Source organism: Phodopus roborovskii, unplaced genomic scaffold (genome assembly GCF_943737965.1).
Source record: "Phodopus roborovskii unplaced genomic scaffold, PHOROB, whole genome shotgun sequence".
Classification (NCBI taxonomy): Eukaryota; Metazoa; Chordata; class Mammalia; order Rodentia; family Cricetidae; genus Phodopus; species Phodopus roborovskii.
In genome coordinates, this window is record NW_026126408.1 from 12508143 (window position 1) to 12535861 (window position 27719).

The 27719-nt window shown below is 46.1% G+C and overlaps 1 protein-coding gene across 1 annotated transcript in view; it reads left to right on the top strand.

Annotated features, from left to right (window-relative positions):
* Dpysl5 (dihydropyrimidinase like 5) overlaps window positions 1-27719 on the top strand; it is a 76887-nt gene that overhangs the window by 12046 nt on the left and 37122 nt on the right. The window contains exon 2 of the mRNA XM_051181760.1: window positions 17753-18017. Coding sequence (XP_051037717.1) covers window positions 17757-18017 — 261 coding nt within the window. The 5' untranslated portion in view covers window positions 17753-17756. The remainder of the gene's footprint in view (window positions 1-17752; window positions 18018-27719) is intronic.

The window sequence follows — 27719 nt, forward strand, 5'->3', positions numbered from 1 at the left end:
CCCATGGTGAAGTCCCACCACTGAGAAATTCATTGCTCCTGGCCCAAATCTTCAACAAGTGAGCATCTTGGAAAGTCCACTTCATATCCAAACTATAACAAAGTGGATGTGGAGGTGCCAGCTGGAGGGAGCTCAGCCACCTTCTGTGCAGAGACTGGCAGTATGTGGCAGCAAATAACTGGCACACAGCATGGCTATAGAGCCACCACCAAGAGAACCCGCTTGGCTGCAGGAATCCAGCCTACAGCTTCACTGAATGCTGCTGGGATGGTTTGGTAGGGGAAGGGTTCCAGGAAGAGGGACAGGTGTGACGTGACGTGCCCTCAGAACTGAGGGGCTGGTGGGATCCTCATGGTTGGTAAAGGGGCCTTGAGCAGCAGAGAGAGGAAAACAGACAAGAGTGGCTAAAGGCAGCTTGGGTCTTCCTTACTGGCATCTATCAGCTTTCCAGAATCGAAGGCTGCCAGGCCTGAGGAGTGGGCTCGAGACTCGGGACTTGAGCAGCCCTTGGCTTCATCTACATTAATTTAGATGAAATTATTTAATTTACATTAAAGCCCTATCATTGCCTTGAGTCTCTAGACTGCCTTCAGAAAGTGCCTGCCTTTTCCTGTGAATAAAACTCAGTGACAATGCCTGGGCAAGTTTGGGGAATATCTCCAGTGCCTGTGTATGTTTAAAAAAAAGCCTGTGCATGCATGCAATGTGATTATTTCCTGTGGACTTGGATTAAAATGATATCACACATTTCCCTTTCCCTGGGGAACCTTCATTAGGTCTTTGGTGCTCCAGATAGTTAACAACAGCATGAAGCAATTGGTCTTTCCTTGCCTGTAGAATCTTGTCCAGTTAAGAAGTAGTAATTCTGTGTTGTTTTACATTTAGGCTGACATTGGGGTCATCAGAGCTTATTTTATGATAAACAAATTCTATCATAATGGGTATGAACCACGAGAAAGACTCTGTGTGGAAAAAGAGAGTTCAGAGCCTGGAAATGTAGCTCCTGGTTTCTTGTGTTTGAAACTAAGCAGTCGCCAATGATCAAATGTTTACAAGGATCCAGTGCCAAGTATTACCACCCATGTTATCGACAAGATTTCTGTAACACAGTCCTCTATCCCTCCAGTTACCATAGACTGAAATGCTAGCAGTCATGATATATTCTTAAAGGCAGGGATCCCACAGTACCCATTTTGAACCCTTTCATCAAGGATATTGAGGGGCACCATGTGTGTCCTTGTGCTTAGATCTTGCCTTGCCATGTTTACTCATCACGTGTGTGTTATGGGTCAAGCCATTTAACCATTCTGAACATGATTGGCCTCATTTGTTGCTGTGAGAACTAGAAGTTACATATAGTTAGCCCTTCATAGTGGCAGGCTCTGCATGCTGAGATTCAACCAAGTGCAGACTGGGAAATATTTTGAGAAAAAAATTGTATCTGTATTCAACATGTACAGACTTCACTGTCATTTTCTACATTCTACATTTTCTACAACATTCTAGGTATTGAAATTATATTGAATTTAAGTAGGGCTGGAGAGATGGCTCAGAGGTTAAGAGCACTGGCTGTTCTTCCCAGAGTCAATTCCCAGCAACCACATGACAGCTTGCAACTGTCGTAACTCCAGCTCTAGGGGATCTGACACCTTCACATAGGCATATATGCAGGTGAAACACCAATGCACATAAAATAAAAATAAATTATTTTAAAACATGAGTCTAATCTAGAGAATACTTATTTATAATGTATTTGTTTAGTGTGTGAGGTGAAGGGCTGTTAGTGTGCCTATGGAGAACAACTTGCAGGATTTGGTTCTCTTCATCCACCTTGTGGGTCTGAGGGATTGAACTCAGGTCATCAGCCTTGACAGCAAGCACCTTTCCCCACTGAGTCAATCATCTTGCCAGCCTGAGAATGTCTAAAGTATACAGAAGAATGTGTAAACATCCTACAGAAATATATGCCATTTGTTAGTAAGCTACTTGAGCTTCTTCAGATTTTAGCATCTTGGAAAAGGGGATCCTGGAACCAACCCTTTTCAGAGATGACCACATATAAAACATAGCCGGTGCTTGCCATGTAATAGTGCTGAGCAAAATCAAAAATGCTTTAAAGGGTGAGTAGGGAAACGATCAAACATGCTGTAAGAAGGTACCATGAGAAAGGAAGACAGCAGGAAGGGAGTGACCTGCCCTCCCATAAGCACCATCAGCAGTGTGCTGACCATCTTTGATGCACTCGTTGTACAGATGCACACATACAAGGTCCATTCTAGTTTTTAAGATTCAGTTTTATTTTTGTGTGCATGCCTGGGTTTGTGCATGTGATCACGGGTGGCTGTGGAGGCCAGAAAAGGGTGTTGGATCCCCTGGAGCTGGAATTACAGGTGGTTATGAACCACCTAATGTGGATGCTGGAACCAAACTCAGGTCCTTGGCAAGCTCAGTGCGTGGTCTTAACTGCTGAGCCATCTCATCTTTCTTTTAAAAAAAAAAATATTCCCACCATCCCTGAAGTAACCAGTACTGTGTCTCAGCCCCTCTTTACACCATGCACTTGCCAATGTATATACATATAGATATGGAGGTAGATAATTTTTTGTCATTGTTCATTTGTGAAAATGAATAGTTTGCATCTGTGCACAAATATCATAAGTGGGTGCATTGATTTCCATTTCAGTGAAATTCACATCTGCAACTTGCCTGGTCTGGTAGTTTTGTTTACACATCTAACATTCAAAGGGATGGAGACCACTGTGGTTTATTCGATCATTGCCCCCAATGGGCAATTGTTTGTGTTTGACTACAGCAGTGTTGCTTTGGCCATCCCTAGGGCTGTCTCCTTAGGTTCCAGTGTTTTTACTTCTGTGCTTAAAATCCTAGCAGTGGAGCCATGGGGCTTTCAGAAGTCTCAGTAGAGATCTGACTTCTCCAGAGAGTGTTAACACTTCAGCCCTCCATCAGCACATCTGAGACTGTCCTTATGCCAAACCCACACTCTCAGCTCCTGCCGGTGTCAGGAGTCACCTCACTCTCCCTTAGCTGATACAGGGGGTTAGATTTGCTCCATTGTGCATTGCTTCACAGCCTTTGTCTTGTTTATATGCAGTGTTCTGGCCAGTATGTAAGAGCCCAGAGCTGTCACATGGACAGCACGTGTTTTCCCAGGCCACTTAGCTGTTAATTTAGTCACTTATTTCTGTGGCACATCTTGGATTCATTTCCGTGGCTGTAATAGGGGAAAATTGTTCATTTTCTCTCTCAGTTCAAGGTAGGGAAGTCAAGGCTGCTGGAACTTGAAGACGCTGGTCGAATCCCAGCTGCAATCAGAAGCCAGCAATAAATGCATGTGTGCTGTTCCCTTTCTTTATTTATAAAGCCCAGCATCCCCACCCAGGGAAATGGGGGGCACCTTCAGAGAGGACCAGTTCTCCCCCCTCAGTCAGAGTTACCTCCACTAGGGTGACTCTAGACCAGCTGTTCTCAACCTGTGGGTCATGACCCTTTTGGGAGTCAAACGACTCTTTCACAGGCTCCAATATCAGATAGCCTGCATAACAGATGTTTACATTGCAATTTGTAACAGCAAAACTGCAGTTATGGAGTTGTAACAAAAATGATTTATTTTATGGTTGGGGTTCACCACAACGTGAGGAACTATATGGGTGCAGCATCAGGAAGCTTGAGAACCACTGCTCTAGACTGTCAAATTGACAGTTAACACTAACAGTCAAAAGCGTCTTCTACTTCATCAGGTTAACTGTGTGGTATCAGAAAGCTGTCCTGTCTTCGGTGGCTTAGGTTTCCGATTCAGATAGAAAGTCTCCTCTGTCATTCCCCTTCTAGTATTTGTATTGTTCAGTGTTTTACATTCAAATAAATTCCAGATGACCAAATCAGTGTGTACTATAAGGTGGGATACATATTTAATATATGTCCTGCATAATAACCAGTTACGCCATCATTGATTGCATGAGTCATTTAAGTGTGTGTGTGTGTGTGTTGTTCAGACAGCACAGTCCACTTGTATCTGCCACCAAGTGAGGGATTACAGGTGTGTGTCACCACGCATGGTGTGTGCCTGCCTCGCAATCACCCTGGGCATTGTTCCTTTTCCTCTGTGCCATCTTGATTTGCATTTCTTTGAATATTAATAAAGGTGAACATCTTTTCATTTTCTTACTAGCTATCTATGTCCCCCTCTCCCAATAGCTTGCTGTTCATATTCTCCTGTTTTCTCTATTGGAATATTTCTTTTCCTCTGGTGATGTATAAGCACTCCTGTATTTTGCAAATGTTAATCCTTGATTATATGCTGGAAACATGTCAGGACCAGTGATTGTTTATTTTTGCAGTATTACGGTTTCTCGGTATCATATAGTCTTAGCTAAATCAATCTTGTTTTTTTAGGTTTTGAATTCCACCACAGAAATCTCTATCAAGTTTAGAAGTACTGCTGTGTTTTCTTCCATTCTGATTTATTTACTTATTTTTTAATGTAAAATGTAAATCTAATGGCAATACTTATTTGCTCAAGACACTGGCAAACCTTTCTGCTGCTCTCAGAGTCTTGACCATACTCTCAGAGCATGTCCTCAAGCCTTGGAGGATGTGGGCCCTGCCCTTTAGGTTCTCACACATGGTATGCACCAGTTGTCAATGCACAGAGCCAAATGGTCTCTGGGACTCCTGTCTGAAATTCCCTTGCTTGATCTCTCCCATGCCCCAGGGAGCTAAACAACCACCTAGTTTGAGGTCAGAAGCATATCTGAGAGAGGGGGTCCTGTACTCTAGTCAGAGCTGTGTGTACACACCTTTCTCAGTGCTGACCTAGCTGGTCTGGCTTCCATCTCATACTGGAAATGTCTGACTACCCATTTGATTTCTTCCTACTATAAACTTCTGATTTATTGATTGTTAATGCTGTAACCTTGTGCAGTGCCATCATATGGTAGGCAGAGATCTTGTTTTTTTTTTTGTCCCATCCCCGTGTGTGTGTGTGTGTGTGTGTGTGTGTGTGTGTGTGTGTGTGTGTGTGTTGGCTATGATAAAATACCTAAAAGAAACAACCTGAAGGAAAATTTACTTGGCTCACAGTTTGAGAAGATGGCGTCTGGCATGAGGGGGGAAGGGCATGGTGAAGTCCATGGCGGTGGAGCATCAGGCTACCTGCTCACATCTCAAGCACCAAGACGCAGAGAGCTCAGGTCTTAAGCAAGTGACTGTCACCTTCAAGGCTCACCTCACAGTGACCCAGTCCTCTAGCCAAGTTCCACTTCCTGAAGGTTCCACAACCTCCCAAAACAGCACCAGCCAGGGACCATGTATTCAAACACATGGAGCAGAGAAGGGGGAATCCCACTGAACTCTGATGGCCTGCCTCTGTAATCTGGATTGCAGTTTAGCAGGCTCAATAACAGAGCAGTGAAGAGATCCACACACCAATTGGAGTATTCATGTAATAGCAATGTCACAGTTCAGGTGAACAGTATGGGTCTGGCCTGAGCACCGTGGGACAGATGAAAATCCTTTGTTTAGTAGACAATAATGAGCTTAAAGTACTTGAGTACCATGCCGGGTTTGAGGTGTCTCCTAAAGTGGTCCACATGAGAGAAGATCAATGTGTTAGCCCATTAGCACTGTCCATCCGGACCTTTGATTACTACATAATTGTCTAGAATTATTCCTGCTCTACTCCTTCTCACAAAGCCTGTGACCTTGCCTGGTCCATACCACCTCATTATCTGTGGAGTAAAATTAGCATCACCCAAGACCAGCTGTGAAGTGGGCTCCCTGAAGTGCCATGCCCTAGAGCAGTGTTCAGGGCCAGTTCCCAGCTCTATGCCACCCCCTTACATATGGGTTAGTTGCCATCTCCTGACTGAACTAAGGTATTTCAAGAAAGAAAGAAATAGTCAACTTTTAAAATTGTATTTATTCAATTTTCGAGGCATACTCTGACTATATAGTTTGGATGTCCCCCTCCATTCTTTTCCTAAAAATATTTGATCTCTTCCTAGCTCTTTTCCTTTTCTGTTCTGTGGGCCACCTAAATTAACTTAGTGCACCCTCAGGCCTGACTGCCATAGACATGGCTTTCCTGCCTCCAGGCATCTGGAGACAGCCAGCTAAGCATCCTAAGACCAGCCTCCCATCACATTTTTATCCATTCTAGCTGCTGCTGATACTCCATGATTTGTGTGTCTCTCAGAGCCTCTCTTGCTGGTTCTGCACTCCTAGACTTTACCCCATATCTCGAGGTAGCTAGCGTCCTCATCCCAGACCCACTTCTAAGGCCCCAAGACTATGAATGTGCTTGCCACCCCAGCTTCTTCAAAAGAAAATGAGAACATGCCTGCTGTGGTCCTCTCCCATGTCCTTGACCCAACACTGGCCCACAGACCTCTCAAATGAGAAGCCTTGACCATTTTGTTGGCCATTCTTATGGCCAGCCCTTGATGCATGCAAAGTGCCATCATGCTGGCTGATCTGTCCTTTAGCTAGTGTTTAGTGAGGCCCCTTCATTTCTTTCAGAAGGATGTAGTGAATTCAGCAAGGCTGGACTGTCAGGGGACTGCGATCCTGATCCCCAGGAATTCACTCAAGCTTCCTCAGCTACGGCAAGAGTCACCACCATGATTACCTCAGAGGGCCCTTGTAATACGACTTATTGAGGCTGACAATGCAAAGGCACTCATGAGTTATGAAGTGCTGATACTGCTGATATCATTTGACAGCCATAGGGGAATGTTCAAGGGCTGAAATCAAGCCCGAGGCTCCTGGCTTTATCTACCTCATGCTGAGACCTCTCCATCTCCTCCTCACATACCCTCTGAAGCCTGGATCTCCACCCACTCTTCCTTTGTATCCCCCTACAACAGGGTCCCATCTTTGCTTCGTTTTGTTTTTACTTTTAAATGTTTAATCAATTATATATATAAAGAATTCTTTTAACAGTTTAAAGACTAATTTGAAGCCGATGTCTGTGTTTTTCACACCCAGGTGTGTGATGGGAGATCTTGAAGCCACCACAGTCCCCTCTCCTTTCCTGTCAAATAGAACTGCTGTCCGACCTCATGGGCTATTGTGCCCTAGATTTTTCTTCATGTTTCACCACAATATACCTAACTCTCTAATTCACTTTTGCCTGGTTCAATCATAATAATAACGAAACCATACTGTATTCATGTGTTCATGTCTACCTTGTCCCCTCTAATACTGTTTGCAAGTATTGCATATGGCAGTAGTTACTTCATACTAATTTTCAGTCTAAATGAGAAAAAAATGTACTTCTTTTTCATGTTCCAGTTCAATCTAAATCTAGATTTTTATAAGGTAGTCCAGGCTTGTGGTATTTTTCAGTTAGGAAAACTTGGGTTTTGTTTTGATTTTTTAAAAAAGACATATTAACTTTTTGTGAGCATTGTTTTGCCTGTGTGAATATCTGTGTGTGGGTGTCAGATCCCTGGGAACTGGAGTTACAAACAGTTATGAGCTGCCATGTGGGTTTTAGGACTTGAACCTGGGTTCTCTGGAAGAGTAGCCAGTGCTCTTAACCACTGAGCCATCTCCCCAGTCCTGAGTTTTTTGTTGTGTTGTTATTTCCTGTTTGTGACTATCAATTTCAGAACCTAGGTCTCAATTTGAGAAGAATCCTTTGCCTGTTCCCTCCTGGCTTGTGACATCTGGTGACATGCGGTGGCTGGCTTTTGGGAGGTCTATGAGCTGCAGCTGCTTCCTTCAAACAGTGCTGGTGAAATTCTTTCTGGGTCTGGAGACAGCTGACTGGGCCCTGGATAGCTCAGCAGAGCTGAAGAATCTGCCAGGGATCTGGGAGGGGACTGGGGTGGTAGTGACTGCTGGTGCCTGGTGTTGGGTGTTCTCTGGCTAAAACCTTGTTCAGGGGTCTAGAGTCCCCATGTATACATACCTCTGTCAGGCCTTCTCTGGGGCATGGGGGACCATGTGAATGTGGGATTTCATCATATTCATATTTCTTCAGAATACTTGATCTCTAGACATTTAAAAGGAGCCAGTGTCATCTGCCTATGTGTTCAAGGCAGGACCCAAAGATGTACAAGGATATCAACATACAGTGAAATCCACCTGTCCCAACCTATCCCAACCTAACCCACCCCCAGTACACACTCATGCAGGTGTGCGTGCATGCGCACGCGCGCACGCACACACACACACACACTCGTTGAACTCTGACTTTTGACAGCTGCCAGCCCCCCCACACACACACACAGCTAACCTCGATGAACAAGTGTTCTGTTATCCACCTCTTCCCACCCTCTCATGGCTAATCCTTGGGAATGTGGCTCCTGTCCTTTTCACACTCCTGCTCATTAGGGCCAGCCCGCTGATCCAGGCCAATCCAGATGAACCCATGGGATTAAAGCCTCTTACTTGCTCTCAGCCTGTTAAGGACTCCATGCCCTTGGATTTGGCTTCCTGAAGTGACTTGTTCCTTTTATCTCCCTGGCCTGGGTGGAAGAAGCAGCTGCTCTTGGGTGAGGTTTATAGCAGCTCCTTTGCCTTGAGTTAGCTTTTAAACTTTTTCAAAAACTAAATACCTGGTCCAGCCATCACATGGGCATCCTAGAAGTAGGGTTCTCTTCCTTCAAAGCCTCTTAGAGTTCTGGCTCTAATTCCCATCACCTTGGGCCCCTCCTACTTTCTTCGTAGTACAGTGACACAGGAGGGCAGTGCTACAGATAATAGATGCTCTGCACTTTCCAACACCTGGTGCCAGTTCTCCCCAGAGTGATACATGTCATCCATAGACCTGATGCTGCCCAGCCTCCAGGTGAAAAAGAGGTTCCAGGGACATTAAGAGGGTTCTTTAAGAACCAGTTTGGATTATAAATATGTTCGTGGGTACAAAAGATCCAAGATGATGTCACATGTTGGGTGTGAAATTTGTCACAACTTCTTTCTAGTTGCTGTGTCAGGTACCTCTTGTCTGTGTGGTCTTTCTTTGTGTCCAGATCCTGGCGTCCAGGTCTTCAGCTAGTCTTTGGAGGTCCCAGGCAAAATATAGAAGAGCTGCCCTTTGGTTGGCCCTCCCAGTTCCTCTCCCCATGGTGAGGCTCTACTTGCAGAATCCCTCAAAACATTTTGCCTGGGCTTCCCAACTAACCTAAATCAGGCCCGTCACTCAAGCCATCTCTCCTGGGCAGAAACACTGGCCTGAGGCTCCTGGAAAAGTCCAATTATCAGAGAAAATTGACCAGCTAATAAAATTTGTTTCGGACAAGCTGTGTCCCTACTGCCTGTGGAACATTCCACAAGGGTCTAGTGGGTATCTGGATAATAAGAAAATGAGCTCTCATTGGCACGGAATGGGGTTGTAAATTCCTGCTTATTTAAGAAAGAAAGGAGAGGGAGGGAGGGAGGGCAGGAGGGAGGAAGAAAAGATTGGTGAAGAACTCAGTCTCGGGGCAGGTGGGGTTTGTTTGTGGAACCATCAGGGAAAAGAAGACACAGGAGTGGAGACAGCTGTGGCTTTCTCCTTCCTTCTGTGATCACCTAGTTGTCATTGACAGTAAGGAGTGCTTACCTCTGAAAAGGAGCTGCCAGGTCCTCCTGTCATTGCCTGTACACCTTACTTGTATGTCATCAGTATTATTCTACATGGTTTTAATTTAAAGCTGGAGATTGACCCTGGGCCCTTCCACGTGTTAAGTGCACTCTGGTTCCAAGGTATCTGATGCCTTGTTCTAGTGTTCACAGGTACCAGTCATGCACATGTACACAGACATACAAGCAAGCAAAACACCCACACATGTAAAATAATTTGACATTTTTAATGTATTTATTAACGTAAACTCAGCATTCCCCACTTGCCTCAAAGTTCTCTGGCTTTCACAATCTTTTGAAGCTTTGGTTTATTGTATTTTATAACTCAAAAGAAAATCCTTTCCTGGGTGGCTCCAGGGTGCTGTGTCAACTCTCCCCAAACACACACTCTCTCTCTCTCTCTCTCTTTCAGTAACAGGATCAAACCCAGAGTCTCACATACTAGTCAAACCCTACCACTGAGCGGGTCCCTGCCCCCCACCCCAACCCTTGAACCCTTTGAGGATGGCTTTCCCAGCGAGAAAGCTGCTAAATGCCATCTCACTGTTGCTTTCCCTTGTGCTGATTAAAAGGAAAAATAGCTGCAGGTTTTCTGTTCAGTTGTGAGCCTCTTTTTTTTTTTTTTTTTTTTTTTTCTTTTGATCCTGTGGCAAGTGGTAACTACTTAGCACCACACCAGCCAGCTCATGTCTGCTTCCAATGGCACCAGCTTCACACTCACCCCTGGAATTGCCACCCAGCTTAACCACAGGAACTTCTTGCTTTTTTTTCCTCCTTCTTTTCTTTTTTGATGTCTTAGGGGCAAATTATATGACAAGCCACGTTCATCCCCCCCCCCGCCCTCATTGCAAAACGGAAGCAAAACAAAACATTACAGAAAAGCGGAGAAAGCAAGTGAAAGAGACACACCCCTAAGTGGGCAGGGTTCCCAAGGGAGGGGAAAAGTTCCTACACACTTTTGTGTGGAATCTCTCAAAAGAGGAAATGTGAGCCAACCAGTGCCCGTTAAAAATAGGAATCTATGCCTTAAAAACCAATCCAAGTTCGTGTTAAGGCCCTTGTGCAGAAAGGAGCCCCGCTGCACCATGTGCCTGTGCAGCCTCCGGCTGAACTGCCTCCGTGTGGGGTCACAAGGAGGTGGTGCTGTGCCGGACAGACTGTGCAGGCTTCCCTTGTCTGGCGCCTCCCCACAGGCACAGGGAGCTGGAGAAGGTGATGACAGAAGCAGACAATTCCAAAATTCAGGCTTGGGGTCGGCATATCCTTGGCAGAACACTGCTGCCTTCGAGGAGTCCAGGGTGTGTGCATTTCGTGGCTGCTGCATTTAACCTTGATTGTTTCTGTGGGCAAGAAGTTCCCAGTGCTGGTTCTGCATTAGGAACGCCCACCGGCAGTTTCCCAAGAGGTGGAGCTTCTGCTGTTCAGCAAGACTGTTGCTGGATAGCGGTGTTGCTATTTTGAACCTGAAGAATCTCTCTCTCTCTCTCTCTCTCTCTCTCTCTCTCTCTCTCTCTCTCTCTCTCTCTCTCTCTCTCTCTCTCTCTCTCTCTGTCTCTCTCTCTCTCTCTCTCTCTCTGTCTCTCTCTCTCTCTCTCTCCCCTCTCCCCTCTCCCCTCTCTCCTCTCTCTGTCTCTGTCTCTCTCTGTCTCTCTCTCTCTCTCTCTCTCTCTCTCTCTCTCTCTCTCTCTCTCTCTCTCTCTCTCTCTCTCTCTCCTCCCCTCCCTGCTCACAGTGTTGCCTCCTGCCCAGATCCCAGCATGACATATCCCCTTAGCACTAACCCAGGACTGACTGAGGAAATACAGAGGCCACAGAATCAGGAAATCTGGGGATGCAAGCTGTGTGCAGATAGAGAAATCTTGGCACATCAAGATATGTACCATCTTGCTGTTGGAGGCCTCATTGCCTCTGAATAAATTTTAGAATTTTTCAGATGCCTCAATTTGCAGAGGACCCATGTCCCTCCCGGAGAGTCCTTCTTTGTTAATAAAAGTCCAGAGACTGGAGGAGATGTCACACATCAAACCAGATAATAGGTGCAGTTCCAGAATGCCATGAATTATTCTTTCTAACAGCTTTAACTATCAGGCATTTTTATCATTTCTGCCTGAGACAGATGTGCTCTAGATTCTTTTGCCCAAGACAAATAATGTATGATTAAAAATTTTGTTGTTGTTAAACCTATAGGCCAGGAGCTTCTCTGAACAAGATGACATTTTATTTCAAGGCCCAGTAGTCCCTTAATGGTGATTTAATTATAGTGCTTATTTCTGCCTAACGTGATATTTAGTCTATTCAGACCGACAGAACAGAAAAGCATGGAGTTGGTGATTTGACAGTTCTGAAGCCTGGGGGTTCTGAGGTTGAGGTATCCACTGATTTGGTTTTTGATGAGGGCTCTATTTCTGGCTCTTGGGAACAGATGTGTTTATGCTATATCCTCACATGGAGGAAAGTGAGAGGGAGATACCACACTCCTGTTTCTTCTAATAAACATCTGTAAGGGTTTCGCCTTGTAACCTCATTACCCCCCCCCCCCAGAGGCTGCATCTCTAAGTACCATCCATAGCCCAGGGGATCCAGGTTTCCAGCTTGGGAGGGAGACTCACAGCATGCACTTTATAGTGTGAAATTGACCTGAGCCCTGTCTATGCAGTTGCAGTGTGGTTGAGGAGTAAACTGGGTGATCTGATAAAAAAAAAAAAAATACTAACATTCTGTAGTTTCTGTGTTCTTTTGATCGGAACCTTCTGACTAAATGCTGCCTGGCTCCCCCAGAGCAGAGGGGCAGAACAGCCAGGGGCACTGATGGCACTAACGAGCATATATTACAATAGCCTTCAGATCACTCCCTTTTGGGGATTTTGTCCCAAACCCTTCCATGTGCAGATGGCTGGCAAAGTTGTGGAGAGATGCCAAGAACTTGCTTCTTGTTTAGTTTAGCAGAGCTGAGCAGGGCAAGCTGTAGGAACAAAGCAGGGCAAGCTGTAGGAACAGGTGCTAATGAGGTTATGGGGAAGGTGAGGAGCGTAATGAATGTCAACAGCCAACAGTCAGGGGAAATAGAAGGGCTGGGCTGGGCATCTTGGCAACACAGACTTGTATTCAGTAAAAAAAAAAAAAAGAAAGAAAAAGAAAAAAATTACAATGTTGCATTCAAAGAAAGTCTCCAGATGTTTGAGTAGAGGAATGTGTTAAACAACCTTGCCCAGCGCAGGGCAGGTTGAGAGTGTTCCAGGGTAACAACAGTTCACTGTGCCTCATCCAGCTAGAGACAGAGGTCAGGGTACTCCTGGCACTGGGTCCAGTCATGCCTTAAGGCTAGTCTGTGGTTAATGCCTAAGTGGCTCTACTGGACAGCTGTAGATCTGGGGACTAGGTCATCCCGTTCACATGTTGGTAGGATGCAAGGCTATGAGTGTATGCATTTATATTTGTATGCCAGTGATGCTATAACAAAATGTCACAGACTGGATGGAGTAATCAATGAAAACTTGCTTATAGTTCTGAGGCTAGAAGCCTGTAATTTGGAGAAGGCCTACCTGGTAGAAGGCTAGGCTACCTTCTCATTGTGTTCTCATATGAATTTTCATGTTTATTATTATTATTTTTTAACATTCTTAGAAAGAAACGTCCATCTGTTCTCTCCTCTTACAAGGGCACAAATCCCATCAGGTCAGGTCCTTCATCCTATTTACAACCTCATTTAACTTTAAAGATTCATGTCCAGATATAGCCATCTGGCCCTGGGGGATAAGGCTTCAGCATATATATACATTTGAGGGTGGGAGACATAGGGGGGGCAGATGAAATCCTGAACAAATGTGTGTTGTTGACACCAATATGGCCATGTCAAGGACCCCAGTGCCTCAGACTCACAGAAATGGCAAGGTCTTCCCGTGGTCTGTGTGCAGATGTTGACAATGTGCAATGCCCATCACAGTTCCCTCCTCCCGTGGATAAGTAATGAGTGAAGGAATTTCCCCCTCAGTAGTTCTGAATGCAGTCCAGCCTGACTCTCTAAGGCTGGCCCAGCCCTATAGGAATGGTGTCTGCAGACTGTGGAAAATGTAGGATTTCTATTCTTCAGCGGAGCTTTCAGGGCTACATTTGCCTTCAGGGATTTCCAGCTGGGAAGTAGGGAAAAAACAAGTTTAGATGTCGGCAGCCCAGAGAGAAGGGGGAATACTAGAGCCCTGTGAATAGCAATGGCTCTCCTGAGAAAAGATGCATGGACTGAATTCCACCAGCTGGCCTGGATCACCTTACATCTCTCCTGGCTCTCTTTGGGGGTGAGGAGACTTTCAAACATCAGTTGAGCACATTGGTGCAAGCCTTTAGTCTCTGGGGGCAGAGGCAAATGGATCTCTGAGTTCAAAGCCAGCCCAGTCTACATAAGAAGTTCCAATTCAGCCAGAGCTACATAGAGTGACCCTTTCTCAAAACAACAATAAAAGCCCAAACAACAAAAACAAGCAAACATATGAACATTCAGATTATAAAAGCAACACAATTTTATTAATTATATAACCTTTTGAAAATAGTGAACTTATGACAAATATTGGAATCACCTGGGCCACTAGGGCTGAGTTCCCACTACTTACTTCCCTTCTGCTTGCCCATCCTGAAGCTGAAGTGCATCCCTTCTCCTGGAGTGTGTGACCTTTAACAGGCCCCCATTGCCCATCCCTTCAAAGCTCCTGTTTTCCTCCTGTTCAACTGAGGCTGACACTTGCTGCTGTGTTGGCTCTTCGCAGAGTGGCACCGATAGTGGGCCCCTGATGCTAATGTCCTGACGGTCACTGCTTCTTTTTGCATTGGAGACAGTGCTCTTGGCAGAACTCAGAGCATAACCCCTGTAAGTTGTCCGTGCCTCATCCTTCTGGTTTTTCCATCCCACACATGTGCTATGAGCACCAAGGCAAACCAGAATTGTCTTCTAGAACAGGAATAGAGTATGTGGCAGCATCCTAGCATACAGGAGCCTTGAGGCTGCCTGGAAAGGCAGGGGCTATGTATGTGCACCTCCTCCCGTCTGCCCTGCCACCATCATCTTGTCACAGAAACCAGACCTGTCCCTTTGTCACATGAGTTTGGCTTTGAAATGAGAGAAGGAAAGAAGGCAAAAGAGACTTTGGCTTGAGTATTTTTCCCATCACCTGAAGGCCAAACCTATTTTCAGATTTTTGGGCTTTTTTGTTGTTTTGTTTTGTTTTTTGAGCCAGGGTTTCTCTGTAGCTTTGGAGCCTGTCCTAGAACTAGCTCTGTAGACCAGGCGGCTCTCAACTCACACAGATCTGCCTGACTCTCCTGGGATTAAAGCTGTGTGCCACCAACGCCTGGCCATTTTCAGATTTTTACTTATAAAGTTAAGACTCCAGTTTTCAGAGTGGGACAAAAGAGCCCTTGAAATTATCTGGCCTCAGACAATGGGCTTGTCCCCCGATACCCTCCATCTCCCCCATCTCTCTATTTCAGCTCCCTTCCATGGCCTGTGCCTCCACTCTGGGGAGAAAGGCTTCTCTCCCGCAGCGTCAGAATGATACCTTGTAGGGAACAGATGTTCAAGAGGCACAGCTGTTACTCCCAGCCACTTGTCTATGTCCCAGCATACTCCTGGATAACAGGACCTGAGTGCCCATTTCTCCCCAACAGTTCAGGTGGCTAGATTTAGAGGGCACTGGATTCTCTCTTGGGGTCGTTTCCACAAATGGTATCCTAGGCAGTTGACAAAAACAGGAGACCTTTGCTCCAAGCAACCGTATACAAGAGAACAAGCCAAACACTCAAGGTTGCTGTTGAGTCTTCTTGCAAGAGATGTTTCTTCCTCAGATCCAAGACCTGAACTCACTTGGTGGTGGGCAAAATGAAATGAGGAGGATGAGAGAAAATGTGTCTCTTCCTCTACTCTGTTCACAGCACTTTGCTGTGTTAGGAGCATGATCTGGTGTCTGGGATGGCCAGATGTTCCAGAACCTTCTGGTACTGGCCTGTCGATCATTCTGTAGAAGCCACATTAGCAGCCGAGGTCTTTCATCACTTAGTCACTGGTTTCACATATTATCATAGTGAACTTCAGTTGTCTACTTGACATACCTGGAGAGAGAGAGGGAACCTCAGGCGAGGGATTGTCTCCATCGGATTGGCATTCAGGCATGCCTATGGGGCATTTTATGAATTGCCAATTATGCAGGAGGGCCCAGTCCATCTTGGGGGGGGGCTGCCCCTGGGCAAGTGGACCTGGGTTGTATAAGGAAGGCATGGGAGCCAGTTCGTGGTATTCCTCCATTCCCTCTGCGTCAGTTCCTGTCTCCGGATTCCTGCCTGGAGCTCTTGCCTTGGCTTCCCTTCATAATGGACTGTAACCTGTAAGCCAAAATAAACGCTTTCCTCCCCTATTTGCTTTTGGCCATGGTATTTATCACAGCAACATAAACCAAGAAAATACATGTACCTTCTACTAGATACTGGGGAAGAGTAAGGCTGAGGACAAAGGGGACTGTGAGATTCTGCTATGAAGCCTTAGACTATAGAGTGGCATAGAATCCAATACCACAGAGGCACTTGAGTCTATAGAAGATAGAGGGAGTGTCTTCATAGACAGGACAGTAGGGTCGGGTCCTGAAGGATGAGACATTTAGACATTTACCATGTATGAAAGTGGACTTGAAGCTGGATATATTGCACTAAGGAAGCAGAGACAGATGAATCTTTATAAATTCTGGTTTACAGAGTGAGTTCCAGGCCATTCAAGGCTACATAGTGAGACAATGCCTAAAAATAAATAAATAAACAAATGTTTCAGTTGAGTCCTGAGTCTCTGGAGTTGGCTGCTTGGCCATAGGTCATAGGTGGTTTTTCAACAGTTTAACACGTTTACTACTTGGTAGCAGCCAGTTACCAAGGCTTCACAGATAGTAGATTTTTGAGAACTCTCCAGGGGTATGAAGGCCACTGATTCTATATGAAGACTGTCATGAGTTAGACAGCCATGGGGTTTGGAGAATGTGGCTCTCTGAGACCCCAGGAGCCTTCTGTACCACAGAGATCTAGAGAGATTATAAGCCAGATTGGTTGACCTGGCTATTTGGTAGTCACACATTCCTTAGCAATTTCATCTTTCTTACCTGTAAAATGTGACTCTGAGTAAAATTTTAGGAATAAAATCAAATAGTAAGTATGAGGTTTTAAACTTATACAGCAGCTGATGCAGGGTTACATACTTGAAACTCCAGTACTCAGGAGGTAGATTAGAGGGAACAAAAATTCAAAGCCAGCCAGGACTACAGAGAGGGATGTCTATATTCAGGTAGCATTCTGGGAAGGTAAAAAGTGATGTCTCTGGAGCTGGGAAAAGGACTTGGCCAATAAAGCACTTGCTCACAAGCATGGGGACCTGAGTTCAGTCTCCAGCACCCATGTGGAAAACTGGGTGGGGTGGTACACCCTGGTGATCCCAGAGCTGGACAGCAGGGACAGGAGAATCCTGGGCCTGCTGACCAACCAGCCTAGTGTAACTGGAAAGCTCGAATCCAGGTCAAAGATCCTTTCTCAAGAAACACAGCAAATGGGGTTGGAGAGATGGCTCAGCTGTTAAAAGTCCTAGGTATTCTTCAGAAGACCAGGGTTTAATTCCCAGAGTCCATGGTGGTTCACAGCTATCCTTAACCCAAGTTCCATGTGATCTTGCAACCCTCTTTTGACCTCTTTGGACACCAGGCACACACATGGCGCACATACATATATGTAGGCAAAATATTCATAGACATAAAAAAAACCTAAAAAGGGCTTTTTTTCTTTTTTAAAGGAAAAATAGTGAGCACTGCCTGAGATGTAACACCCAAGGTTGACCTCTGACCTCCACATATGTTTACACCCATGCATGTACTCCTACACACTTGTACACACTTTATATAGCCCAGTCCCCCCAACTTCTTTATTAATGCCATTGTGTTAGGGTTCCCAATAAAAACCCATGATGAGATCAGGGAGGATCAGGGAAAGGCTTGTGATTGAGGCTTCCTGTAGGACCAGGTTTTTTCAGGCTTTCCATCTCTATTCCTGGGCTGTGAAACTTCGCTCTGAGAAGAAGGGGTGGGCTTCAGTGACTATGAAATGTCACTAAGTGAAGTGGCCTTAACCAGAGTGCACTTACCTTCCCTAGGAACATGCTTGCCAATTCAGCCAGTGTGCGGATCCTCATCAAGGGGGGCAAGGTGGTGAACGAGGACTGCACCCACGAGGCGGATGTCTACATCGAGAATGGCATCATCCAGCAGGTGGGCCGTGAGCTCATGATCCCTGGAGGGGCCAAGGTGATCGACGCCACCGGGAAACTGGTGATCCCCGGAGGGATTGACACCAGCACCCATTTCCACCAGACCTTCATGAACGCCACATGTGTGGATGACTTCTACCATGGCACCAAGGTAACGCTCCTGTGCCCCAAAGCTACTTTCTCTTTGTTGTTTTATCCTGTTTCTGAGACCTCTCCAGAGGAGCCACACATGAGCCAATACTTCCCAGGGCTGGAAAGATGGCTTAGAGGTTAAGAGCACTGGCTGTTCCTCCAGAGGACTTGAGTTCAATTCCCAGTGGCCACATGGTGGCTCACAACCATCTGTAATGATATCTGGTCCCCTTTTCTGGCATACAGGCAAACATACAGGCAGAACACTGCATGCATACTAAATAAATCAATATTTTTTAAAAAAGTTTCTCAACAGGCGTTGGTGCCACACACCTTTAAGCCCAGTACTCAGGAGGCAGAGGCAGGTAGATATATGTGAGTTCGAGGCCAGCCTGGTCTACAGAGCTAGTTTCAGGACAGGCTCCAAAGAAATACAGAGAAACCCTGTCTTGAAAAACAAAAACAAAAAAAAAGTTTCTAGGGATCAATTAGGGTGCAATTAGACTAGGGGTTTCAGCTAAACATCCTGGATCATTTAAGAGGAAATATTTAGGTCTGTTTTGCTGATTGAATCATGTACCAAGTCAGGAGCTGACTTTACTTTTATATTGTTGTGTCACAGAACACAGACCTAGGAGGAAGATGAGAATCAGCTAATGCTTGTTCTGTGCACGTCGATTGGTAGACTTGTTTATGCACGGCAAACTAGATTAAGTCACCAAAGTCTGTGACAGACTGTAAAGGCACCTCTGGCTGTTTTAAATAATAGAAATATGAGTGAGACATGGCTATCTTCTGTAATCCTCTGCTAGTTTGTTATTTGTTTTCTTGACTAGGTCTTACTATGTAACCCTGGCTAGCCTAGAACTCACTCTGTAGACCAGGCTGGCCTCGAACTCACAGAGATCCACCTGCCTCTGCCTCCCGAGTGCTGGAATTAAAGATGTGCACCACCATGCCCTGCTTCTTTTTGTTTTTTGAGACAGGGTCTTGCTCTATAGCTTAAGCTGCCCTCTAACTCAAGACAGTTCTCTGCCTCAACTTCTCAAGTTCAGTCTTCTTTGAGTCAGCTTAGACAGTAGTAGTGAGTTTTCTTTTCCATGTGGGTATCTCAGTTCATCACCTGGATGGTTGGGTGTGAGTACCATGCATCCCCAAGTGGCTGGAGCCCTGGCCATTGCTGCTGTCCCTCATCTTTGCAATGAACTGTGGGTCACATGCTGCCTCTCCCTGGACATCAGATCACAGTAGCAGAGGGTGGGGCCCGGCCACCCTCCTCTGCTCCCCGCAGCCTGTGCCTGCAGGTATTTTCCCAGTGACCAATTGAGCATTGCTTATTGATGTGGGTCTCTAGCAGGAGTCAGAGTCACGGTGGTGCCGTTTTAAAACTCAAAGTTGAATCAGTCACCCAGAACACAAGTCCCTGCTGCCGTCCCCCGGAGGCCTGACCTGTGGAGGACTCAACTTTAATGCATGCTGCCAGAGAGAAAGGGATCCACCAGTTTTTTGGCCCCACACCTGCAGCTCTGTGTCCTATTCAGGCCTGCAGCCTCAAATGCACCATGGTCCTGCATCCTAGGTCCCCCAAGCTCAGGACTCTTCCTGTGAGATTCACTTTGGGGGAAGGGGCTCAGGTGTTCCTGCTGTTAAGCAACAACTGACAGGTCCCCCAAGCCAGCCCTGAGGATTCTAGCTGGGCCTTTAGGGACAGGAGAGGCTGGGCTCTGAGGTTTGTCTTTCCTATAAGTTTGTCTGTCCAAGCAGATGGCCTGGAGGTCTCCCGAGCTCAGAGGCTGCAGAATAGATATTTGGAGGGCTATGTTGTGACAGATCACAAGAGCTACAGCCCAGCCCTGTGCTGAGCTAAGTAAGGTGTTTCCTGGCTCTGAAGACTATCTCAGTCTGAGGAAGAAAAGGCAGCCAACACTCTCGGCCTTCTCGAACTCTCCCTGCATTCTGCAGGTAATGTTTCACTGGTGAGATAGGAGCCCTATCTATCCTCATAAACCTGGGGTCTTTATGCAGGATGCTTTAGTGGCACTTGGGACTTTTCTTAAAGTCAGTAAGTATATCTGGCCACCACCCTGAGCACTAAGGCCAGGCCTGTTTTGTTTGTGGTTACTTTCTTTCTTTTCAGTTTTTCAAGGCAGGGTCTCTCTGTGTAGCTCTGGTTATCCTGGAACTCTCTCTGTAGACCAGGCTGGCCTTGAACTCAGAGATCCAACTGCTTCTTCCTCCTGAGTTCTGGGATTAAAGGTGTGTGCCACTGCCTGGCTGGCTGTGGTTATTTTCATGACTAATTTTATACACATAGAGGTGTGTACGGGCATCCAGAGTCGTCACACCCAAACATGCTTTTGTCACCAGCTCCTTTTCAATGAACCAAGAAGCCCCACCCAGGCTCCATCAAGGGTAACCACTATCCTGACTTCAAGTACTACAGATTTTTTAGTGCAACAGGCATTATTCACAAATCACATAATTCACTATGTAAAGTATACAATGGGGTGGTGACACATCTGTGGTACCCAAACTTCAGAGACTGAAGCGGGAGAATTGTTGCAAACTTGAGGCCAGACTGGGCTGCACAGATTGGGTCAGGAAATGTCTCAAAATGAATAAATAAGTAGATAAAACCAAAGCAGTTGAGGCAGTGGTTTTTAGTACATTTGTTATAGATTGCTTTTGAGTGTTTACCTGAGGTTCTTTATGTAAATGAAATACAGTAGTTCTTTCACTCAAAACTTCTTGCAAGTTGTTGCATGTTGTCTGTTGGGTGTCCTGGCTTTGTGGCATTCCACATAGAACATCTGGTCCTACAGTACTGTTGCTGCAGATGTTTCTGTGGCTGTCTTTTGGCAGGCACATGTATACACAGTGCTGTGCATATCCCTGGGGATGTAACTGCCAGGCCTTGGTATGTCTCACAGACATGATCAGCACTTAAGATACTGACCAATAGCTTCCAAACTGGTTAGGTCAACTTCAACCCTAGCAGGTGGTATAGAAGGAAGGCACAGTGGTGAACATTGACATGACTGATAAGCAGTCCAGTCCATCTTGGGGTCCATTCTGTAGTGTGCTCAGGCCTTGAACCAAAAATTATAGCTTGCTAGTTGCTGCCTCTGCTTTGGGAGACCTTTAATCCTGAGCCGGATGCCACGCTGTCACTGTGCTTTCTACCAGCCTCAAAGAGGTCAGAGTGCCCTTCTCTGTCCTCTTTCCCACATTGTCTATGGCCAGGGCCTCATTAGCCAGGAGTGACAGGTTTTCCCCTGAGAGCCTCCAGCTCTTTATAACTGATTGAGAGTTCTGTGCATGGCTCTCTGTGCAAGGTGGAAGGGAACCCTTGATCTTTTCCGGGCTGCTCATCCATTAGGACAGAAAATACCAGAGCACATACAAAGGCCCCTGAGGGATTAAAGTGCCTCCCCATTCTGCAGGTGTGGGCTGCTACACACACCGCAACTCTGTGTAATGCACAAGCCATCTTGGTTCCTGGTGACAGTGGCCTCTAAATGGATTTGTGTGTGTGTGTGTGTGTGTGTGTGTGTGTGTGTGTGTGTGTGTGTGCGCACGCGCATGCACACATGCATATCTATGTGTCTGTGTGTGGTGTGCAAGTAGGGGTAAGAGGACAACTTGGTGTAATTGGTTCTCTTGTTACATGGATTCCAGGGAGGGTACTTATGTTGCCAGGATGGCATGGCAAACACCTTCCCCTGCTGACCCATCTCACTGGCCTCTAAATTAATTTTTGATCCATCTCCTAAGCAAGCTTCTATGCCCCAGCCTTCCTATTGTCCACCATTAGGTAACAAAGCCCCTGGCCTCCTCAGAAGTTCTGCCTCAAGTCTCCCAAGAAGGGACTACTTCCCTGCCATCTCCTTCACTGGCCCCCACATCTCCCCTTCAGTTGCTGCTCCTACAGCAAATCTGATTCCCTGTCTCAGCTAGACCCTGGTAGAAGAACTGCTTCCCTGTTGACAGTGACTGCTGGGGTGGGTGGGGGAGGGTTTAATTATGGCAGCTTGGCCTTCATGCGAAGGTTGTGCTACTCATCTGCTTAGCTCAATCAGGAAAGACTCATTGACTCTAAGGATGTGGGTTTATAATAGAATCACAGTCCAGAGGAAAAGCTCCTGTGTGATTGGCCAACAAAGCCAGAGGGATCAAGTTGCATCCCTTCCTGTCTGTTTGGCAGACCCACTTGGGTCTTGAACCCTGCACCCCCAGTGCATGGCCTCCTCAAAGTTTGCATGCTGGATGTTTGGAGACCAGCCATCAGGCCTGAGAGAGAAAAATAGTTGAAGGCCTGGCTTTGCCAGGAGCATCTGGGTTTCCATTGTGCGGAGTCTGAAGTGAATTCTCTCCAGCACTGCAGCAAGCCAGTGGCAGGCTCTGCTTTGCTCCCCTGCTCCTAGCTCCATCACTCGATCCACTATTATCTTGCCTGCCCCAGGCACCACCTCCCCCACACCACTCCACCCCACACCACTCCTCAAGCAGGACCAACTACTTGCAATAACCCAGATTCCATTCCTGAAGGCTGTTTCTCACTGTGGGGAGGCGATGTAGGGAAAGAAGCATCCAGCGAGGAAGTTGTGTTGGCTAAGGGTGGAATTATCCTCTCTGTGAGTACCTCATATTATGCTACCAAGAACAGTCATGTGGGTGCTTAATTGCTGTCAATCAATGGCTCTCATGGCCAGGTGAAATAGTATCAGTCATCTTATTTTTTTAAAAATGTGCATGCAGAAGTGTGTGTGTGTGTACATTTTGCATGTCTGTGATCCTCTGGAACAGGAGTTAGAAGATGGCTGTGCACTGTCATGTGGATACTGGAAATTGAACCTGGGTCCTCTGGAAGAGCATCCTGTGCTCTTAATTCCCTAGTCCAAAATCTGGTTTTAAAACTACAGGCGCCAGCTTTGTCACTAGTCACTAGCATGCTGATAGATGGGCAGCCATGCACTGCTGTCAGAAGTTTCCTGTGTGCCTCTCACGCCTCTTCCAAACACTGGTAGAAAGAAGAACTGTGGCTTTAGGTAGACTGATGGTTGTCAGTCCTTGGAAGCAACTTCCATTAGAACCATTTGGGGAATTTTTAACAGATGCCAGTATCAGGTTGTAGCCCAGACCAATTAAATCCCCTCCTCATCTGAATTGTTTTCAAGGTACCCTGGTGATTCTAACCACTGGCAGGAAGACTGAGGACGTTCTTGGCTGTTTAGAAAGGCACTGTACTTTGGCTGTGCTATGATGTTCATCTGACTGGCCCTTGCCGTATGTGCCAATGGTAACAGCTGAATTCCATTTGATAGCATAGCCTGCCTGCCAATCTTATTTGCATCTGTTTTTCTCTCACATTCTAGGCTCCTACACATGGGCTCCCAAACCTTAACCTAAGCTTGCCACCCCTATACTTTCTGAGTGCCCTAGGCACAGCATTCCACCTGTCTATATATCCCCTGCAGAAGTGGTCAGCTGGCTAGAGCAGTCATCAAACAGAATACTGGCTGAGTCTGGCCTACTTCTTGGAGGTCCCAGAGACAGCCTCCTTCCTGTGTCAAGTGGGCTGCTGGTCATGGAGACCATCTCCCGTGCAAAAGTCAGCACCAGGAGGTTTTTCATGGTCACCCTATGGGGGAAGAGTGTTTGTCAGGTATGGGACAGGCCTAGGGGCTGTTCAGTGGCATAGACTAAAATGGACTGCCATGTTCTTCCCCCAGTGAAGGGTCCTCACCCTCCCTTTCCATCCACTACAGAGGAGCGGATCTGGCAGGGTCCTGAGATATGCCATGCTCTAATGCGTAAATGAACTCACTTAGGTGTTCAGCCTTGCCAACATCCTTCCCAAGAAACCCATTTACCCTGGGCAGGCTGGTGTTGTCTCTGAAGTTTGCTCTCGTGAAAGTAAATCTTTTATTGCCTTTTTTCTTTTGCCTTGACCCCCAGTTTCTGTCTCCTTCTGGTGAACTAATGTTTCTAGTCTGTAAGTACTACTGTAATGCTTTCTGCCTGTGGGAATCCAGACTCAGGTGGTCTTCTTTATTAATGTTCCTAAGTTCACATATTTCCTCATTCCCATACAAACTGGGAGAGACCTTTGAAGTCATGTAACTCCATTCCCCATTGACATGGAGACTCAAAGAGGAAAAATACATTACCCCCTTTCCCCCTCCAAACACACCCGCCCAGTCCCCAGGCTAATTAGATCAGAATACAGGTTTCTCAGAATTAGGTCTTTGTTTGTTTGTTGTTGTTTGTTTTGAGACAAGGTCTCACTATGTAACCCTTACTGTCTTGGAACTCGTGATATAAACCAGGCTGGCCTCGAACTCTCAGAGATCTACCTGCCTCTGCCTCCCAAGTACTGGGATTAAAGGCTTGTGCCACTACAGCTGGTAGAATTAGGTCCTTTTTCATTAACTTTTTCAGGAACTCCTTAAACCAGTGGTTCTCAGCCTGTGGGTTGTGACCCTTGTGGAGTCAAACTACTCTTTCACAGGGGTTACATGTCAGATATCCTTCATGTCAGGTGTCTACATTACTATTCATAACAGTAGCAAAATTACAGTTATGAAGTAGCAATGAAATAATTTTATGGTTGGGGGTCAGCACAACTGTGTTAGGTGTAGCATTAGGAAGGTTGAGAACCACCGCATTAAACGATCACTTATTTGTGCAACCTCACAACCTCTTAGTTGACCACACACAAATAATTCTCTTAGCACTCCATGCATTTTAAGTTGTCTGAACCAGATAAGGATGTCACAGAATTGGGCACCCCCCACCCATGAGATGGCAGCCTGAGCTATCTGTGTAGACAGTCATGTGATGCCAGCACTTTGGGGCAGGAGAGTTCACACCATTATAAATGGTGCTTTGGGGATGCTAGTGAGGTGGTACACAACAAATACTTCACCCAGCATTTGAGATGCTCCTGGAAGGGTCAGCTACTTCAACCCTAGGCCGTCTTCTGAAGCCTTTGGTTCCTTGAGGAAAGATCCATTCACTTTGGCTTCACTGTGGAAGTTTTCTATGATCTTTTCTTTAAAGATTTATTTATTTTTATTCTTTGTGTATGTGTGTCTATGTGTGTATGTGCACATGCATGGTGCTCACCGAAGGTAAATGAGAACACAGGATTCCCCTGAACTGGAGTTACAGGTATCATAAGCTATTGGATGTGGGTGCTGGGAACTGAAGGCATTCCTCTGCTAGTGAGCAAGAACTCTTAACTGCTGAGCCATCTTTCCAGACCCTCTCCTGCCCTTCTGAATACCTTGCTATGTGTCTCCAGCTCTGCCACCCTGGTGCCTTCCCCAGCCTTCTTTGGGCACCATCCCTTATTTCTCAGCTTGATTGCCTGGTTCAGCTGCTGCCATCCTGGCTGCCTGCCACCTCCCTAGCCTGGCTGTGCTGGCTGGGACCAGTGTAGCTCAGCTCCTCTTTCTACTTTGCTCTCTAGGTCACCACAGTCGAACACAGAGTGTTCTGGGAGTGCTTCATGGTAGGACTCTATCTTCTTAGGCACCTGGAAGAAATTCCTTCCCTCCCCAGTGGCGCCTGGTCCACTTGCAAGGAGTACGTTAATTTTCTGTGTAACTAATTACTGTATTCGTTGTAATTCACAATAGCCGTTTATTAGCTGTTTAGTAAGTTGGAGATGCGGGCACAGGTCCTCTGCCACTCACAGTCTCACAAGCTATCATCAAGGTGTCACTAGAGCTTAGGGTGCTCTTATGCTACTGGTAGAATTCTGTTCCTTGCAGTTGGAAAAGGCTGAGGTCCTGTCCTTGTTGGCTCTTAGCTGAAAGCTGATCTCAGTCCCTGAGAGGCTGCCCACAATGCCTTGCCTCACACTCCACTCCATCTTTGAAGTCACTGTCATCTTAAATGCCCCTCTGTCATCAACTGGAATCTGTCCCAATAGGATAAGCCCTGACCGGGATAGGTTCACCTAGTTAGCTGAGGTCTACTTGAAGGGTTGGTTTCCCTCTTGTGCTATCATCTTCACTGAGTCCCTTCCTTCTCTGAGGAAGGGTGTGTGGGCCAGGGTGTATGTCACTGTGAAGCTCAGTTATAATTTCTCCTAACACAAGGGATCACATACACAATTACAGCCATTCCGTTGACATGCTGCCCTCCACTCCCCAGTTTCGTTAACTACTTAAACTTCTTTGAGTTTTTGCCCCCAGGCTGGGGAGATGGTACTGTGGTACCTGAGTTTGATCATCTACACCCACATGAGTCCTAGGCACAAATTTGTAATCCCAATGCTAGTGCTGGTCAAATGGACACTTAGAGGTTGGTGGCCAGCCAGTCTATCCAAAACAGCAAGTTCCAGGTTCAGTGAGAGCCCCTGTCTCAAAAGATGATGCGCACATGCATACAACAAATAGAAATAAGATAAATAAGATTACACAAATACATATCAAAAGTAGATTTATTCATTCATCGCTTCTGGGCCTTTTGGCTAAGATCGAGTGCAGATTTATTCTTGTTTTTATGTGTGAGGGTTTTCCCTGTATATGTATTTTAGCATCGCGTGCATGCCTAATGCCCAAGGAAGTCATTGGGTCCCCTGGAACTAGAGTTGCAGATGTTTGTGAGCCACCAGGTAAGTGCTGGGAATAGAACTCCCATCCTATGCAAAAGAGATTGGTGTATTTAACCACTGAGCCAGCTCTCCAGGTCACCACAGCCCCCTTTACTAGCAGCCCTCCTTCTCTCTTGACCACATCCCAGCTTCCATTGCTGCTGCGGCTGCCCTCTCATCTAAAGCCTTGAGTTTCGGTTTCACACATCTGACCATGTCCTAGCTGCCCACCCCTCATGGCCAAGCTTTCCCAGCCCATCTGTGGCACCCTTCCTCAGTACCCCAATATCATGCTTCCTACAGTGACCCATCCCAATCTTGCCATCCTGGGTTTTCAGATTGTTCCTGAGTTAAGTTTGTCTCTCAGGCAGCTGGAAGACTCTGAGGACCAGAGACCACGGTTTATGTTTGGTCTGTGATTGCCCAAAGATTCACTCAACTCTCCTCACACAACAGACACCCACAGGACAGCTGTCAGTCAGTGTAGTCATTAGGAGTGGAGACTTCGCAGACTGTGGGTTTTACACAAGTTAATGTTTCCTGGTTGCTCGATGTTCTTATCTGGAAAATGGAGGCTAATGGCCCTTCATTTACATTTATTGAGTTATTATTTGTGAAGAACTTAAAACAACACTTGGTGCTTATTAGCTATTAAGTAAGCATTTGTTAAATGCATATATTGATCATGTTGACTGAAGGCAGAGTCTTGAAAACCCACTTATGGCTGAGCAGTGGTGGCACACACCTTTAATCTCAGCACTCAGGAGGCAGAGGCAGAAGGATCTCGGAGTTTGAAGCCAGCCTGGTCTACAGAGTGAGTTCCAATGACAGCTAGGGATACACAGAGAAACCCTGTCTCGAAAAAATAAAAATTTAAATAAAGAAAGAAAGAAAACTCACTTGTGGTGTGTTATCTCATATGCATAGACATTAAAAGTGTAGGCATCGGTCAGAAACTGAAAAATTGTATCCCATTACTACTGTTAGGGTATCTTGCTTAACAAAACCTTGCTGGCAATTTTCAGTCTGCCTGCACATTGATTGGCAGTCCAAAATGTAGGAAGTACCAGGTTGGTCCTTCGTAGAACAAGTGTGAGGGAGATCTATCATTTCTTA